Source organism: Gopherus evgoodei, chromosome 10 (assembly GCF_007399415.2).
Source record: "Gopherus evgoodei ecotype Sinaloan lineage chromosome 10, rGopEvg1_v1.p, whole genome shotgun sequence".
NCBI lineage: Eukaryota > Metazoa > Chordata > Testudines > Testudinidae > Gopherus > Gopherus evgoodei.
In genome coordinates, this window is record NC_044331.1 from 20,115,581 (window position 1) to 20,135,638 (window position 20,058).

Below are 20,058 nucleotides of genomic sequence, written 5' to 3' on the forward strand. Positions count from 1 at the left end.
AAGGCAAGAAAAGAGGCAATGGATTCAAACTACAGCATAGCAAATTTAGATTAAATCTCAGAGAAAACTGCCTAACTGTAAGAATAGTAGGACAGTGGAACAGACTGCCTAGGGAGGTTGTGGAAGCTGCCTTGATTTGTTGTTCAAAGTTCCCACGAATGCTATCCTTCAGTTATCCTGCTTTTTGTTTTTCCATTTCTATTTTCAACCTATACCATAATGGCTTATATTAATTTACAAACTGTCAGTTTTTGCTGCTCTTGGGCTGATTCACCCCTTCCGTTTCTCACACCTAGAGTGTGACTGCTGAGCTTATCAGTGCCGGACTGCAGGGGAAGTGGGACTATGGTTTCAACAATCGTGGTCTCTGGAGATTTTGCAATGCTAAAAGTTTACCAAGAAGGACTCAGACTCCTAAGACACATTGACATGCAAACATTGGCTGCCAAGCACATGGTATCATTATCATCTAAGTGCTGTAATAGTGATGAAGGAGATGGGGCATCAAGGTATTTCAATGGGTGACTATCATTTAAACTCATTTGGGTCTGATTATGATAGTTGGGAATTGTTCTTTGCTGATGTTGGGGGGAATATATATAAGGGTGTATCAGCCTGATAAAAATGATCTTTACAACTTTCTGTGTATGACAGCTATGGTGACTCAGTTAGCTGAACATGTGTTCAGACTTATCTGGTTTGCACTGCTCTAGTTTCCATTCCCTTAAGTTTCTGTTTGTGCTTTCTAGCACTGACATACATCTGTGAGAAGCGAGAAAAAGAAAATGAAACTTAGTTTAGCTTTCTCACTTCTACCATGGACCCAGATGCCACCTATGTACAAAAGCTGGATCGCTGTAACTAGTTTTTAATAGAAAATAAACAATTCAGTGTAACTTGTGCTTTTCCTGCTTCTTTAGTATATTGCCCAGGAATCACAGTGCAACACACTTTGCTTTGTGGAATTAATTAATTAAGATCATAAAAGGTCTAAAGCATGAATATTGACTGCTGCTAAAGTTACTGATCTAGCTTATGTGAACTTTTTGTAAACTTTGTAAAAAAGGGTATTGTGATGCTTCCTAGATATGCACTTTTTAGGACGGGCACATCTCTTGCTATCCAAATGTTAGAGGGGTTCTCAAGTAATGAGTTCACTTTGGGGTTTTAGTTTGATCCATTACAAAGACAAAAGACCATTTGAAAAATTTAGCAATAGGCTTGAATTTAATTTACTTCCAAATTTTGAGATATTTAGATTTAGGATTTTGGTTGGGCCAATCTCTATTAAATACTTATTTATACAAAGCTGTAGTCTTGTCCAATAGAACTCCTCCACTTTTTAAAAGATTTGTTCTGATGACCTTACACATCAACATTTACTCAAAAACTGTGCTAAATTAGGTTTTTCTTTTTTTTAAAAAAAAAATCTTTTGATGCAATTTCAAAAATATATACTGCTAGCTGAAAGATTATCTACCAAACAGAGTATTAAGGGGAAAATTCAAAATCCTGTTTTAACTACTCGCCTGCTGTTTAATTGACTTCTTTAGGAATGTGATGCAAAACAGCCACATAGTGTTGCACCACATATATGGTACAACCTTTTTTGAACTGCTGGCATTTCAGAGAACACTGCTGTGCATCGTTGTTGAGGTGGAGCCTGTAACAAAGGGATTATGTAGTTGGAAACAAGTCCTAGACCAGTCCTATCCCAGTCATGCATATAGCAAAAAAAATAGGTGAGTGGAAATTATTTCAGTTTGGGAAACAATTTTTGGATTCTTTTGAATGAAAGGCATCATAGAGATGTAAATCATGATTATTACCATATAGGTAGAGGATAGAAATGTTAATTTCCATTCAAGGTTTTTGAAACGATGGCACTTGGATCAGATATGGATCTGTATTTTGACTCCCTTCTCGCCAAAAAATTAGTGATCAGTTGCAAAATTTAATAGAAATGTATGGGTGTTTAATTGGACATTTTGGTTCTAACTCTTCTCTGCTTGGATTTTTGGCCTGACTTGTACTTCATAATCTAATAATTGTTGTTTATGGTGCTAGCCTTCTTCTGGGGTTATAAAGCCTTGAGTGTGTGCATGATTACACCCCTTCTCCGCATTCAGTATCTAAAAACTTTGAAATGGTTCATGCCTGTTGTGTACAGAATACAGTACATCTTTTAAAATAAAAGAACCTTGCTTAAATCTTCAGTCTCTCATCACCGTGAACATCTATCTGTTATGTTTGGCTTTTTCATTGTGTTGTTTTGCTAACTGTCTGGCTGTCTACTGTGTTCTTCTATATTCCTGTGCTACTGCTTCTCATTAATGGCAAACTAGAATCCCTCTGTCTTATGGGGCAGCTATGGTATCATCCATCCTGAATATTCAAAAATGATGAGATTGAGTATAAATCATAGCATTTTTAAAATTAAATTTAATTAAAAAAAATAGCTGGGTTCTCTTCATTTCCTTCTGGTTCTTGGCAGCCAGAGGTGCCGGAAATGTATCTTAAAAAAAAAAAAAGAATGCTGATGTTTTCACATAATCGCATGATTCCAGATCTGGGGCTTTAAGAAAAAAAAATTGCAAGAATCATGATAAAATTGTGAAAATTGGCCACACTACATCTGGTATTTAAAACTTTGTGGTTCTGGAGCAAAATTTTAAATTGTTTTGTCAATTAAAAATATAATACATAATTGTATATCTTATGGCATTTTACGCAATAATTAATTAATATCAATTTGAACGTCATTTATTTTCCTTCCTTACTGATCTTTGTTACTTTAACATGCAGATAGAGTCATCAGAATAATTAATTTTCCTTCATTTTGTGCTTTTAAAAACTTGCATTTCTACAGCAGTGGTAAAGGCTTGAAATCCTGGTAAAACAAGTGATATGCAAAACACATAGGCACAGGTTGATCTTTTCAAACACAGGTCTTTGTTAGGCACCTAAACCCATAGATAGGTCGTTTTTCTTTCTCCTCGTGCCTCCCCCCCGGGGGGGAGAGAGAGAGAGAGAGAGAGAGTGTGTGTGTGTGTCCTGATTTGTTAGTTCTGAGCATCTATATCAGGAGTCAGCAATCTTTCAGAAGTGCTGTGCCAAATCTTCAATTATTCACTCTAATTTAACGTTTTGCATGCCAGTACATTTTAATGTTTTTAGAAGGTCTCTTTCTATAAGTCTATAATATATAACTAAACTATTGCTATATGTAAAGTAAATAAGGTTTTTAAAATGTTAAACTTCATTTAAAATTAAATTAAAATGCAGAGCCCTCCAGACCAGTGGCCAGGACCCAGGCAGTGTGATTGCCACTGAAGGTACGTCCAGACTACCTGCTGTATCGGTGGGTTAAAATCGATTGCTCGGGGATCGATATATCGCGTCTAATCTAGACACGATATATCGATCCCCGAGCGCGCTTATATCGATTCCGGAACTCCATCAACCCCAACGGAGTTCTGGAATCGACACGGAGAGCCGCGGACATCGATCCCGCACCGTCTGGACGGGTGAGTAATCCGATCTTAGATATTCGACTTCAGCTACGTTATTCACGTAGCTGAAGTTGCGTATCTAAGATCGATTTTCCCCCCCTAGTGTGGACGAGCCCTGAAATTCAACTCATGTGCCGCCTTTGGCACATGTGCCATAGGTTGCCTACCCCTGATCTATATCTTCCACAGAAGTTAACAGGAGCTGTAAGTACCTCTGAAAGTCAGTTCCCTTTTAATTTAGAAGCCTAACTTGAGGAGAACAGGTTTGAAAAATTTGGCTTTAGTTCTTGGAAATTGAGAGTTTCCTAGTTTTCACTAGAACATGTTAAACCACAATGAAAGATTGCATAGATGGGGAGGTTAGAATTTAAACCTAGATCCAGATTTGCAACTTTCTCCTATCCTTACAATGAACCACATCAAATCAACCACCCCTAAGCTTTGGATCTAATTTTTTCCTAACTTTCCAAATATCTAAGTTCTGCTTTGTGTGTACAAAAGCATGTGGCTTGGTATTGCCTGTAAAGGGGATTGGTAAAGGGGCTGCTGTAGCCTCCTTGAAACCTCTGCTCAATGTACACTTAGGCTCAAAGCCTAGGAGAGATTCCAGAGTGGAAATGATTTAAATCACTCGTCGGGAAGACTAGATTTAATCATGGATTTCTACATAAAAGTGCATTCTTGTTGGTAGTTATAACCTTAATACATATTCTTCACAACTCAGAGATAGATGTAGGTTTCATATTTAGAAGCTACACACTATACATTTTTAAAGTGATTTATTTCAAAAACTTTTCAGATTAATTTTACAGCTATGTCAGAAAATGAATGATAGGTTATTTCATTTACCAAAGGTAATTGAAGCAAATATGTATGAAATCACTGGGAGGTGAACTATCTCCAATTCAAGAGGTTAATCATTAATATTTGGAGGATTTTCTTGCCATGCTGTATTAGGAGGAGAACATCACCAGACAGACATTTAAATTGTTTTATTTAACTAAAACAACAATGTTATGTGTTTTGGATTTTTTTCTTCAACAGCAAACATATATTTTAACAAAGCAAGCATATGAATTTTTGAATTTAGTTAAGCATTCAAGTTTTTAAAAATCAGGTTTGTTTTTGTTAAAATTGTTTTTAACTAAAATAGTTAAATGAAATATTAAAAAAAAACAAAACAAAAATTAAATCAACTATGTCAGCCAGGTCAACATGAGAAACTTAAAATATTGGCTTCTGCAGCTAACTCAATCATCTTCACCTTCATTTTCTTGTTTGTTCATAATCTGGAAAAGAAAAACCTGCTTTTTCAGGTCCCAAACGATTTCTCAATTTGGAACGAATTAGTCCAAAGGAAGAAAATATTCTTTCTACACCGGCAGAAGAAGCTAATGCTGTTAAAAGTGAGATTATCACTTCAACAGTCTGTGAATCCAAGTGCTTAAGTGACTTCCACCAGTTCACCGGTGTAATTTTCTTTAAAACATCATCAGCAAACATATATTTCTTGAATGGTTCACCCTTAGCTCTGAAGTTTATTATAGTTGGCATTATGGAGGGATGATTGCTGGATGTCCATGTCATAGCCAATTCCTCTTCTTCAGCAGTTAAGGTTTGACACTGGTACTGAGTATTGATAATATCTGCAAGAAAATGATATGGAGATGTCAGCAATAAAACAGCTATTTCCCTGCATTTTGTTCAAGGCTACAGAAATAGGTTTCAGGGTACTCAGCAGGTGTTCAACATTTCTCTTAAGCCCAATGTTGAGAACTTCAGCTGTGACAGTGCCATCTATTTTTTCACAATTTTGTTCACAAACTGTCATCAGATTAGGCCAGTTCTTGATATAGTGCTCAAAATAGTCCACTACTGAGTTGCATCGCACATCTTGAGGGAGAGTTAGCTTGGTTCCTCCCACTTTTTTCAGAGCAGCTGCTGCAAAGTGGTTGTTACGGAAGTAGTGTTGCAATTTCAGCAACATTAGCCTTTATTTCTGGAACATTGACGTCTTTGGTTAGGAGGTGCATCAAATGAGCACTGCAACTGAATGTTATTAATTTGAGACTCTCTTCTAAATAATTTGTTCTTATCTTGGATACATTTGCAGCATTGTCTGTGACCAAGCTGCGTACTAGATATTTGAATTTTTTCCCACAGTTTGTTATACCTTTTACTGTTACTTCTTGTAAGTATTCTGCTGTGTATATTGGTTTGAGCATTGGCCTGTTAAATCCAGGGTTATGAGTTCAATCCTTGAGGGGGCCATTTAGGGAACTGGGGTAAAAATCTGTCTGGGGAGCAGGGGGTTGGACTAGATGACCTCCTGAGGTCCCTTCCAACCTTGATATTCTATGAAAAAAATTGTTTCTGTAAGGAAGACATTCCCTTCTTCTGTTGTCACACAAGCATATACAACAGGATCATTGTGGACATTGCTCCACCCGTAAAGTCTCAGGTTAACAATTTCACCCTCTAAATCTTTTGCACACTGCTCAATTTCTCTTTCATACACTTTATCCAGCAATTTGCTTGTGACATCTGTTCTACTGGGTGGACTGTATTCTGGTCTTAATGATTGAGCCATATTAATGAAGTGTGGGTTCTCAGTTGTACGGAAAGGAGAGTTTGTGGCATAAACAAATCAGACAATTTTTTAATCAGTTACCTATTTTTGTAATCTGCTGGTTCTTATCACAAATTTATCGATGGTTGTTACTGGATGATGGAGATTTTTTTTCCTTTTTGCTACAAGTCATATACTGTGGCTGTGTGACATACATGATGTGACTGAAACACTATCACTGGCAGATAATTCTGAAACTATAGAAAATGATTTTAGGGGCGAAAGAAAAATGCAGACCTGTTATTTACCAGGCTGCACGTGGCAATAGACTGTATAGGTAAGGGATGCAAGGAGGGTATGGGTCACGATGCAAACTGCAGGCACGCACACAACTAAAATTAATTAATTTAAAATTTTATTGGGGATAGTTACAAGGGGTAGGGGAGCAGCGTATGATTAGCTAATGGGGTTAATGGAACTTAAAACATACAATGGCTAAAGTATTTACTATCAAATAATATTTATAAACAAAGATGCAGTAAACAATATTTATAAACACAGATGCAGCATTTAGTAATAACCAATACTTACGAATACAAACCAACTCATAACGACCGGCAAACGTAGAAACTCTTCTTAAAACCCGTGAGCTGAGAGAGGCTTCGAGGTGATCAGGCTCGGTTACGGGTGTGCACAAGGTACACAGGATTCATTTTTCTTTCTCCTCTTCTGCCTGCACATGGCAGACCAGCCTAAAGTACCCACTATGACATCATAGAAGTGTCATAGGGGACGGGGCCCAAAAACTGTGTGTGTTCGTTTCTGATTGGTACAAGCAAAGTTTACACCAAGTAGGGGAGCAGGTGCCTAAAAGTCTGGCTTCGCCCCCAAAAGGCGAGGAAATGCATATAGTTTAGAATGCGTTTAACACTGACAAAAGAAGAGGCCAGGGCAATACCGGTATGGGCAAGTTTTTAGGATGCAGACAGAAACTTATCTTAACAAGTCTTCAGAATCCTGTATGTGGAGGATGGATTCTCCTATACAAAATAAGGCTATGGCTACACCTGCAGATGTAGAGTGCTATGAGTTAAACCAGCCCTCGGAGACCGCAGCAGGGAAAGCGCTGCCATGTGTTTTCACTGTCGGCTGCAAGCACAGTGGCATGGCCACATTAGCAGCTCTTGCAACGCCACAGAGAGCAGTGCATTGTGGTAGCTATCCCAGTGTGCAAGTGGCTGCAGTGTGCTTTTCAAATGAGGGGGTGGAGTGTGACAGAGAGTGTGTTGTGTGTATGTAGGGGGAAAAAGAGTGGGTTTTGGTAGGCAAAGAGTGTGTCAGCATGCTGTCTTGTAAGTTCAGACAGCAGCAGGAGGAAACCCCCACATCAGCCCCTCCACACACACCTGTCTCTCATATACAAGCACACATGCCTGCCTCTGCAGGAGCAGAATTCCACAGTAATGGTTTGCTTTGTGTCTCGGAGCAGATAAGCTTTCTGGCTGTCAGAAACAGAGCTTTGAAAGGAGATATCCGCATGCCTGCAGCTGAGTTCAAAACAATGACCAGAGAAGCCAGTTGACTTCAAGGGATTATGGGATGTTTCTGGAGGCCAGTCACAGCGCAGTAATGCAAAACGTCATCCACACTGACATCCAGGCATTTCAGCCAGGGTGCAGCAAGCTCTATGCTTCTCGTGGAGATGGATTACCAGGGGCACTTCAGCCATGGAGTTCCAGGTGCTTGCCAGTGTGGACACCTCAGGAGTTAGAGCACATTAAATCAGCCCCAGGCAGCCTAACTTGCATGTGGAGCCAAGCCCTGAATCAGTGCAGTTATTTAATTACTATTACCGTACTGCTCATTTAGTATTACTTATTGCAGTCACAGACACTCAGTACTACTTTAAAGCTGAAATTGTAAAAGGAAGATGTGCCTATTTCAGCTATTTCTTTTTTATCACAAATGCATCTAAAATGATAGTACCATAGAGTAACAACTATATTTTTTGCTCAAACATGAGAATTCAAGAATAGTCCAGAAGGAAGACAGGCAATCCTTAAGAAAGAAGTATGAAATAAAAAAACGTTTACCAACCTGAAGATCCTGCACGTTCAGACATGTTCCTTTCATCATCTTCAACGCAGCTTCCTCCTGAGAAGGAACACTTCTCATGATGTTGTTTCATTCAGGCAAAAAGGCCTTGCATTTCTTTGTTGCTCTGTTTGCATTTTGCACACATGCCTGTCTTACCCAGAGATAGAGGAACTTCATTAAAATATTCCCAAACTGCGTCTCTTTTATGGCCTGCTGCTATTTTTACTAGAAGGTTTTCCCTTCTAGTGAGAGAATGGTATGGTAGATCTCAAATCAATGAAGGCTACACTCAGAAAGACCTGAAAGACAAGGGAGATTTAGGTTGGACATTAGGAAAAAGTTCCTAACTGTCAGGGTAGTTAAACACTGGAATAGATTGCCTAGGGAAGTTGTGGAATCTCCATCGCTGGAGATATTTAAGAGTAGGTTAGATAAATGTCTATCAGGGATGGTCTAGACAGTATTTGGTCCTGCCATGAGGGCAGGGGACTGGACTCGATGACCTCTCGAGGTCCCTTCCAGTCCTAGAGTCTATGAGTCTATGAGTCTATGAAGACGTCTGGCATATGCTGCTCAAATAGTTTCACTTTTGTTTCTACTGCCTGTCCCTCCCTTCTCACATTTATCTCCAGACTTCTTCTCCTTGTCCAGATCTATTCCACCCCCACCAATCTTCTATTCATTGAACTTTCTGAAACTTTGCACTTTTAGAAAGAGGTAAGGGATTGATTCTGTGTGCACAGATTTGCAGAGGGACAGTAGGGTTGAGGGCTATTGTTTCTCTCACCGCTGTATATTATTTATTTATTTTAAAACATTTTTGCTGTTAACAAGCATGTTATCTCTAGAGACACAAATCCACAGTTTGTGAACTGCAAAACTAAGCATCTCTGATAATATCTTCTAGACTGAGCACTGAGTCTCATTGGATAGATGGAAAGATTAACCTAAATACTCTATACAGAAGCCCCTGGAACCTCATAAGATTGAGTCCCTAATCCATGAACTATTGGAACTCATTTACAAAACTTTTCTTAAACATTACATGAATATATTGTCTCATACTAGAGAATTAGAATTTATAATCCCTATTCCATGATGAGGTATCTTTGAGCTATAATGTATCTTAATTAAAACTATCTTTAGATAGGTTTTTTCCTCAAAAAGCATTTTATCAAAAAATCCAATTTAAATTAAAAAAATCTGACTTTTTAAAAAAAATTTTTTATTTTAAATCATTGATTTTTATCCACCCTGAGAAATTCTAACATTGCTTTCCAGGAACTGCGAAAGTCAGTCTCTTTCCCTTTGAATGAAAAGCCAATAACAGTTGGGCATCACTTAAACAGGCAAATGTTGAAAACAGTTTTTAAAAAGTTTCAACTTTCAAAACCTTGGAATGCCAACATCTTGTTTGTTTTGTGGGGAAATTGGTGCCCTTTTTTTAAAGATAGCTTGGACGCAGGAATGATTGTTTGTTTGTTGTCCTTTGGATATGCAGTAGTATCTATTTTCAACACTGAAAGCCCTCTGGGATGTTGTGTTGAATATCTAGCTCACTCAAGATGCATATTTCAGATGAATCACAGAAATACAAATATCTTTGAAAGTATGACTATATCTAAGGAAATGTCTGGAAAATGTCTCCAGATGTTGCTGTCCTGGAGAGGATTTATAACTCTTCATAACAAGAATAAAGTATCAGGTAGCAATGATTTTTCGCACAGATGGAAGATGGGTATCATTAATTGCTTCATATTTCTTTGTTATTTTTATAGTGGTTGGCTTGGTCCTGTTTATTCAAATATATAATTGCATTATATTTTTTGTCCTGGATTCTGGGCTTTGTATATTTCTTGTCATGCAAAATGTAGAATAAGAACTCAAAGATTTAGGCTAGGACTTTTGAAGGAGCCTAAGGGAATTAGTAGGGTGTAAAACAAAATGTTCTTGTTCTGTTTGAAGTGTAATGGTGATGTGCGCTGTGTCTTTTTGCATTTTAAATTGACCTAGCCTCAGCATACCATACAAATGAATATCCCCAGACTAGCAAAACTCTACGGTCTGCAGAGCTGTTCAGGATGTAGAAATGTCATTTTTCTAACTGAAAACTCTGACTGAACTAATAGGTATACAGTAGAACCTCAGAGTTAAGAACACCAGAGTTATGAGCTGACAGGTCAACCACACACCTGTTTTGGAATGGGAAATATGCAATCAGGCAGCAGCAGAGACAAAAAGAAAAGCAAGTACAGTGCTATGTTAAATGTAAACTACTAAAAAAATAAACAGAAAGTTTAAAAAAAAGATTTGACAAGGTAAGGAAACTCTTTTTCTGTGCTTGTTTCATTTAAATTAAGATGGCTAAAAGCAGCATTTTTCTTCTGCATAGTAAAGTTTCAAAGCTGCATTAAGTCAATGTTCAGTTGTAGACTTTTGAAAGAACAACCACAATGTTTTGTTGAGAGTTACGAACATTTGAGTTAATGAATGACCTCCATTTTTAAGGTGCTTATAACTCTCAGGTTCTACTGTTCCCTGTTCTCATGCACAGGGAAGCTTAATGCTACTTCTGTTATATGGGTTGTGGAAGTTTATCCCTCAGAGGTTTAATTTTTTTATTGATACATTATTAATTAGTTTCTCTCGTGGAGGAAGTCTTGTTTTGTCTGTCTTTAAAATGCATTGGCTAAAGGTTAGGACTATTCAGGTTGATCTTGGTTTAGTAATTAAGTTTAGACAGTTTCGACTTTCTTCAGATCGTACCCATATATTTGCTTTGTTATTGGATTAAAGTGTGTAAATCTACATTTTTTTGTTTCCTTTTAGAGCTGAGTTTACTTTTCTTTTATATACAGGTCTTGGCATGTTTTTTTTTTAAAGTGTTTATGCTGATTAAAGAAATGTATTGAGCTAGAAACACTTCAGTTAATGATAAACCAGTTGTGACCAGAAGTAAACTGGCTGTTGTGGGCATCCTGTGGGAGATGAAATCATTTGAGTCAGATTATTAACAGTACAAAGAAGCATCTGTCCAATATGACAGAAGTTTGTTATTGTTTTTTTTTTAAATGTAGCATATCTGTAATGCTGCTTGTGAGTGTCTGAACAGACTGGTAGGAAGCAGTGCACAAACCTCAAATCGGCTGTGAGTTCTATACTTAGATTTTGCCAACCAGTTATCAAGTGTAAGCTCCGCAAACACTATAACAGCCCTAACATGGAGTCACAGACAGTCCTCTTGAGTATTCTGATCTGTCTCACCAGCCAGGTGAGTCTACCTTTGTGATAGAATCACAGCAATATTCAGGTTACTCCCAGTCCCAAAGGACCAGCCACTTAACCCAGGTCAATCGCACCTTAAATCTGACACAAAAGACAATGCTTGAAGCCTGTCCTATAATAAAATATATGAAGATTTATTAAATAGTGTAGCAGCATCCCTCAGGGCCCTTCTGGCTCCTGCTCCCGCTGGACTGAGAAAGTCACAAAGACCTTTTCGTGCAGTGCCCACCTGGTGCTTTTGTTTACAGGCTGTTCTCCCACCACTTTCCACCATACAAGTAGTCCCTTTCTTGTAGTCCCCTAGCAGGAAGAGGGGGAAAGCTATCTCTTTCTGCTTCCCCTCACTGCCTTTTCTCTACTGCAGCTTTCCTCTTTCCAGCTCCTCCCTGTCTTTCTTCCCCTGGGGCTCTTATCCAGCTTGCTGAGGCAGCAGCTGTTTAAGCTTCCCCAGTCAGGGCCAGGTGGTCTACCGAGCTCCAATTCACCTCCCTTTATTGGAGCTGGAGTGACAGAGGGTTGGCTAAGCAGTTTTCTGCTTAGCACCCTGTCACATGCTTCCCCTCGTTTTCCGAACCAGCTGGTTCAACCTTCCTCCCTCTAATGGGTGGGGCCCTACTGAGGAGGCCTTCCTCTTTTGGGTGACCTGCTGGGACTTCCTTGCAGGGTTCAGCCATCCCCCACCTGCAGAAACCACATTGCAAGGGGGTGGGCCACCCTATAGCACTGCTTCCACCCAGAGGTCATCACATCCCCCTTCACCTCTGACAGGGAATCAGGATTGGCCCCAGCTTCCTCCTGGGTACCCTGGACCTCCAATTCCCCAGATCCTTCAAGCAGGATTTGGGTCTTATCTTTCAGGGGTCTGCCTACAGAGAATTCTGTTGGGCCCACTGGCTCTGCTAAGAGCCCTAGGGCAGGTAACTCCTTCCCTATCTTCTTTCTCCTTTTCCTTCTCCCATCCTTCCTGACTCGGGCTCTGTTGTCTAGGGCTTTCTATCTTTTCCATCTCCCGTCCTTCCTGGCTTGGGCTCTGTTGTGTAGGGCTTTCTAACTTTTCCATCTCCCGTCCTTCCTGGCTTGGGCTCTGTTGTGTAGGCTTCTAATCATCCCGTCCTTCCTGGCTTGGGCTCTGTTGTGTAGGGCTTTCTAACTTTTCCATCTCCCGTCCTTCCTGGCTCGGACTCTGTTGTCTAGCGTATTCTATCTCTGAGACCTCCTCCCCCTTCCTCAACGGGTCTCTCTCTTCTCTCACCTCGGGACTCCTTGCCCAATCTACTTTCCCTCTTGGGCAGGGGTACCACTGGGTACAGCAGGCCTTCAACCACCCCAAGTTGTTTCCAACGGAACTGGCCCCGAACCTTGAGGGGTACCTGGGCCATTGGATACTGCCTCTCGTCCCCATGAATGCTTTCCAGATTTATTTTCGCCTCAGGGATTATCCACTGGAGTCTCACCAGCCCCCTCCTTACAAGAGAGCAGGCAGAGGCTGAGTCCACCAGATCCCTCTTGGGTGTCCTCCCCACCCTCATAGAAATGGTGGACAGTTTCTGTCCCTTTCCCCACCCTCCAGAGTTAGTTCACCCGCAACATTTTGCAGAGCCGCAGTCCATATCTGAGCAGTCCTGCTTTTTATGTCCCACTCACCCCACTACCAGCAGATGAGTTGCCTGGTCCCAGTGGAAGCTCCCCAGTTGGTCTCCTGCTTTTTCTCCTTCCTGGTCAGGGTTTCCCTGGATTTTCTCCCAGGATCCTCATCCTTATAGGGGTGCCCCTCCTTCCTGGGGGAGTCTGCTTCCACATACTTCTCTGTCAGCTTTACCACAGCCTCCACCATGCCATGTTGGTGCCATCTAATCCATACCCTTGTCCATTCGGGGAGGCTTTGTAAAAACTGTTCCAGGACAAGCGCATCCATGGTCTCCTCTACGGTCTGGGCGCCAGCTATCAGCCATTGGGTGGTCCAGTCCGTTAATTTCTGGGTGAAGGCCCGGGCCCTCAAACCCCCGTCCACTTTGGCACCCGGAAGCACTGGTGATATTTTTTGGCCGACAGCCCTATCCTATCTAGGACAGCTGCTTTTACCATGTTGTAGCTCCTGACCTGTTCCTCACTCAGGGCCATATAGACCGCTGGGGCTTCACTAGCCAGGTAGGGAGCCACCCACAGGGCCCAGGTTGTCCTTTCCCATCCACCCCCATCGCTATCTGCTTAAAAGTGCCTAGAAAGGCTTTGCGATCATCTGCCGGGCCTATTTTACATAGTCCCAAGTCCAGTGCCTGCATGCCATCCCCTACCAGGGGAATCACCATCTTCTAGAGGAGCTGCTGTTGAATGGTGTTCTGCTCCCAAATAAAATCTTACAGGCTCCTCTGCTACTCAGCTGGCAAGGGCCTGCTTCTCCAGCTGCTGGGACTACTGAAAGGTTTGTTCTGCCTTCTGCAGCTCTTCCTGTTGCTTGATCAGCCACTGCCAGGTCTCTTCCATCTCAGACTGCCAAACTCTTGCTCTGGCACAATCCCGGACAAGCCCCCATATGTAACAGTGTCCCTATAGGGCTCTTTTGGGTCCTGCCCCCGCTAGGGTAAGAAAGTCACACAGAGACCTTTTGGTGCAGTGCCCACTTGGTGCTTTTATTTACAGGCTGTTCTCCCACCACCTTTCCAACATATAAGTAGTCCCCTTCTTGCAATCCACCGGCAGGAGAGAGGGGGCAAGCTATCTCTCTCTGCTTCCCCTCACTGCCTTTCCTCTACTGTAGCTTTCCTCTGTCTAGCTCCGCCCTGGCTTCCTTCCCCTGGGGCTCTTTTCCAGCCCCAACCTGATGAAGCAGCAGTTATTAAGCTTCCCCAATCAGGGTCAGGTGGTCTATAGAGCTCCAATTCACCTCCCTTAATTGGAGCTGGAGTGACAGACTGCTTAGCACCCTGTCACAAATAGGAAAAGGAAATAAGAGACTTATTTAATAAGAGGTTAAAGCAGGTAAATATATATATATACACACACACACACACACACACACACACACACACACACAAATTAGTTACTACCTTAAGTTTAAAAAGGTAATAGAAGCTTCTATAATAAGCAAGCTCAAGATGTCCTTTAGGGCTAACCCAAAGTCCTTTTTTCTCTTTAACATCCCGCAATAGTCCATCTGATGTCGATGGACCTTTCCTATTGGGAAGGACATAACCCATTCTGTTACAGATCAGCAGTTCACACCAATTAGGGTGTGTCTCCTGTCTGATAGTCACAGAAGCTTACAATACAACTGCTCATGTAGTACCTTAGAATATGGAATACTGATGTTATATGTGAGATTAATGCATGCAAAATTCACAAGCATCCAATAAAGTCTAAACACTAAGCATATTCTCATAATTCTTATACCTCTTTTTTAACAATACTAACACACAGATGAGTCAAATTGATTCCAGCAATGTATTTGTTAGTGTTCAGCTGAGACATGGTGATTTTGGCATGAGCTGGCACCTTGTTTGCCAGTATCACAATATCATCCTGTTACAGTGAGAAGAATAACTAACCTAATATAAGGAGTTGTAATGCCTTAGATTATAGGTAGGGCTGGTAGTGCTGCCTATTATTAAGGTTGCCTGACTCTTCCCATTGTAAGACCCTGTTTTCAGTTGCCTCCAACTTTGCCAAACTTTAATTGTTTGGGTTGACATTTTCCAAGCTTGCCTCAGGCTGAATTTTGTTTTGAAATTTTCAGCCAAAATAGTTGAGCTGTTTGTGAGGAAGTGGTTAAGGAAAGACGCATTGTTTTGCCCATGTTAAAAAAAAATCCTAGTCGTCTTTTCTTTTAAATGTTTTGAAGCTGAGATTTAAAATTTGGCATGGGGTGGCCTTTGTGTCAGTGATGTGCCCTTTGCCATTGCTGTTAAAAATCTGCTCAAATTTGGCTAAACTGTGAGGTTTTGAAAGATCGTATTTTGCATGTGATTAATCAAAGAGACTTCTTTGATTTCAATATCTTAAATCTATGAAGAGTCCATCCTCATTGAATGTGGTTGAGCCTCTCAGAACTCTTAATGCTGAACAGACTGTGTGTGCCATCCTCCCAGAGCAACTGAGCATGCTCCATCCCCTCACGGCTTCTACCTCTGGCTGGATTGTGCATGCATAATTCCCACAGTGACTGAGCATGCTCCTGCTCAGGGAAAAAGGGTAAAGCTGGACTTTCTCTGTCATAGCTGCCTCCAGTTGCTCCAGGCCAAGATGGGACTGGGCAATAGGACTGAGACCAGGGAGCTTGTCTCTGCAGTGCTCAGTGGCCTCCCCACTGAGAATGGGCAGAAGAGTTTGCGAACTAGAGCACACTTTCCTCCGTAGCCTGGGGTGGAACCCAAGATTCCTGTGTCTCACTATCCCACTGCTATCCTCAGATATCTGTGAAACCCATGAGCATAGTTTATGCCTCATTGCCCTCTAGGGCTGGTCCCCATAGAACATGACAACCTATGACTGCTGTAGGTTATGCCATTAGATCAAGTGGCAGAGGTTTGTGTGGTGCAACTAAAGGTTTCAGTCCTCCTGAGGGTGTCAGTAATACAAATAATAATGCACTATCACTTTCTCTGTGGGAGGATTTTTGGATTTTGTGAGATTAAAATTACTTGGCTGCACATTTTGGTTTGTAGCACTGCAGGCCTGACAGATCTGGGATTAAATTTGAAATACTAATTCCTGGAAATTGCAAAATAAAAAATCTCCCTCTCTAATATTGAGCTATCTAAAGTGTCTGAAGATTAGGTTTTTAAAAGTTGAACTATACTGGGATTTTAATAAAGAATTTTTTTTCTGCATTGAATGCTCCTAAAAGTCAATTAAGTGTTCTTTATATACTGATCTCTTATACTTTTGTTCTTAGTGCCGTTTGGTCTCCTAAACTACATTTTTTCTTCTTTTTTTCAGAGGAGGAGCGGAGGGTGAAAGCCAATAATCCTGAACATAATGAAAAATTTCAGTATGCTGTGAGTATAATTCATATTCAGCATTGAAACCCTGCACAGTAAGGGGTATATTCCCACATAGATGTATGGAGAGTTTTCAGTAATGTTGGGAAAATCTCAAAAGTTTTAGAGGTTTGGTTCAGATAAGTAGTCAAACGTCTTATCTGAACCTCCTGGGTCTACACAGTTGAACTGGAAATCTTTGACAGGGGAGATTAAATATCCAAGGTGACTCTACTCTTCTGATTAGTTAAATTTAGGGAAGTAATTTCTTTGTCTACTAATGGCAATTTTATTATAGTAACAAGTATTCATATCAATATCACCTGAGGAAGAGTTGACCTACTTATGTTACACACATGGATTTCATCTAAAAACATGAGCCTGCTATGAGTAACATCTCATAGAACCCTGTCATAGGACTCCTGTGAAGAGTGAAACATTAACCCTGTCACTCAGCACTGATTGGCTTCTGTGCTCTCCATCCACTGGGGTAGTCATAGTGTATAGGAATATTTTCACTTTTACAGGAGGAGGAGAGCTTATCATTCCAAGAGAGAAAGTATTCAGTGTATGCATACATACATATGTGTTGTAACTCTCAAACTCCTCTAATCTTCACATATGCAATAAATTATTTCTCATCCTCCCCATCGACGGTAGCTTCCTCATTTTAGCAAAGAATCCTGTGGCACCTTATAGACTAACAGACGTTTTGGAGCATGAGCTTTCGTGGGTGAATACCCACTTCCTCAGATGCATGTAATGGAAATATCCAGGGGCAGGTATATATATGTGTGCTAGCAAGCAAGCTAGAGATAACGAGGTCAGTTCAATCAGGGAGGATGAGGCCCTGTTCTAGCAGTTGAGGTGTGAAAACCAAGAGAGGAGAAACTGGTTCTGTAATAGGCAAGCCATTCACAGTCTTTGTTCAATCCTGAGCTGATGGTGTCAAATTTGCAGATGAACTGAAGCTCAGCAGTTTCTCTTTGAAGTCTGGTCCTGAAGTTTTTTTGCTGCAGGATGGCCACCTTAAGGTCTGCTATAGTGTGGCCAGGGAGGTTGAAGTGCTCTCCTACAGGTTTTTGTATATTGCCATTCCTAATGTCTGATTTGTGTCCATTTATCCTTTTCCGTAGAGACTGTCCAGTTTGGCCGATGTACATATGTACATGCTTTTACAGATCCAGACTAACACGGCTACCCTCTGATACCTTCCTCATTTTAGTGTTTCTGAAAGAATATATTGATAACTATAAATACATGTCATTGTAGCAACCTCTTTTGATTGTACAGTGTCACTACTACACAACTAAGGGGATTTTTTTTGAGGACATAGTTACTAAATTAGTAAATTTTTTTGTCCTTGTTTTTTTCCTAATAGATCATTGACCATAACGTTTAGCTCACCTTCTCCCTATTGTCCTTTATAGTAATATATTGTGTTTGTTTAAAGTTTTGAAATCATGTCCTGACTCTTCTGCATTTGAAGTAAATGACATAATGGAACACTACAGTTCCTTTTTCGAAATCCAGGTTCACAGATGTTAAAGTATTTTTCATTCAGAAAATAGCTGACATGAAAATGATTAAAATAAAAACTCTTTCATGATATTGTAAAAATCCAGGTTTGATGGCACAGTCCTGATTTTATTTCAGAAAGTTGTGGTTTCTTTGGTACTGTTAAAAATTAAGCTTGATTTTTTAACAGGATAGCCAGTTTTACCAATCTGGCATTTGTCTTTCCTTTCATTGTTATGTTTGCAATTTAAAATTAATTATTGAGTGACCAAATTTTAAAAATAATGACAAGCAGGATGACAGGTCTGAATTAGTCATGGAAAGTGTCAGTAATTTGTTTTTGATATAGGTTTTTCATTATTAGCTGCTGTTTGTTTGTTTTGAGACATCACTACAGTAACTCTTTGTCAGAGATTTATTACAAATAACTACACTTAGAAAAAAACTCCCTGCCCTCCAAAATATAATCAAGTGATGCAAATCAGTTCACAGTGTAAGTAATTAACAATTATTCCTTTCCAAGAAGTTGAGCTCTGAATACCTGCAAGCAGTCAGACAAGCATTATCTGGTGTATTGTGCAAAATACTTTCTGCATTTAGCAATTCTAGTTATTTGTAAACTAGAAAAAACCCGAAATGTTAGAAATCTACGTTGGTTTTACTTTAATCTTTTCTCAGTGGTTTACCTTGCAGCGCTCCCTCAAATGAACAGTAATTTACAAGCAAAGGCACATATCAAATCTATAAATTAGTCTAAATTGTTGAGGGACTTGTTAGACAGCCCCAATCATTTTTTAAAAATTATTTTGAATATATTGGATTAAAAAAAAAAAGAATAACTTGAAACCAAACACAGAACTGTGATTATTTTACTATAATTAGAAAATGCTTTATGTTTTGCAGAAATTATTTTAGAATCACTAATCAGGCATTCATGCCTAACAAAAAGACTCATCTAAAAGTTAGGCTGTGGAAAATCCTGTTTCACATTTGTATAGGTATCTGATAGTGGTAAGCCAAATGGTATGGTGACTTCAGGTGAATACATTTCCTGTTCCAGAAGTCCTCCATTTCTAAAAGTGCACGTACATAAATGTATATCCAGAATCTGTACAGTTTTGATAGCGTTTTAAATTACTCACTGGCTGTTTTTTAAATGAAACATGCTAAGATTTTTAGACGAAGAGATAGTGTAATAAATCGAGTTTGACATGTGTCACTTTCACGATGGACTTTAAGGCCATGGTTCAAATTGTCAAGCAAATATTTGGATATATTATGCAAAATTGTGACTTTTTTGTGCTCCTTTAAGAGTAGAACACTATCTTGAACTTAGAGGTCCAGAACACCAAAACATTACATAAAATGAACAGATCAAGCCAGAAAAGTTACAAAACTTAGAAAGTAAACAAAGAACGAAGAAAAGTAAGTATGGTAGGTCTCTTGAAAGGATAGGAAAGGAGAAACCTAATTTTCGTTAATAGACAGTTGACTGTAAAAGAACTTAATCTATAACTCAAACTAGAATGAATTTACCAAGACTAATAGTTTCAATACTTCCTGGAAAAACTACCAACTCCAACTGTTCCACAATGGTTTTTATTCTGGTTGCATAATTCCATTAATTGTCAGATAGTGAGATATATTTTCACTTGCACAGGAAGCTTATGATAATTTCATATTGTTCAGTTAATGTTCCATTTTTAGAGGCTGAAATATAATGCATTTGGCTGTTTTGCTTTCTCTCTCTTTCCCTTAACTTTTCATAAATGTTTCCATTGTTGTTATTATTAATGCCCTTTAGAACATTCAAAATAAGCAGATCCTGAATATCATGTTTTAGTACTAAGCGGAACCTGTGAATGCTCTAATGAATGGTATGTCAGTGCGGCAGCTAGATGCCAGCCTCCCAGGCTGGGTAGATAGACTTGCGCTAGCAGGACTTGAACTAATGTGCTAAAAATAGCAGTATGGACATTGTGGCTTGGGCTTTCAAACCTAGGGGGGTCAGGTGGACGTGAGAACCTGAGCATCTGCCCAAGTTGATTGTCTACATTGATATTTTTAGTGTGCTAGCTCGAGCTGCACTAGCATGAGTCTC

At 39.9% G+C, this 20,058-nt stretch overlaps 1 protein-coding gene across 2 annotated transcripts in view; it reads left to right on the plus strand.

The window, feature by feature from the left end:
* Positions 1 to 389: 389 nt before the first annotated feature.
* ATP8B4 (ATPase phospholipid transporting 8B4 (putative)) overlaps positions 390 to 20,058 on the plus strand; it is a 155,500-nt gene continuing 135,831 nt past the window's right edge. The window contains exons 1-2 of one of the 2 annotated variants that reach the window (XM_030578889.1): positions 390 to 521; positions 16,399 to 16,457. In XM_030578889.1, coding sequence (XP_030434749.1) covers positions 488 to 521; positions 16,399 to 16,457 — 93 coding nt within the window. In that variant the 5' untranslated portion in view covers positions 390 to 487. The remainder of the gene's footprint in view (positions 522 to 16,398; positions 16,458 to 20,058) is intronic. The other variant, XM_030578888.1, reaches the window with a different exon arrangement.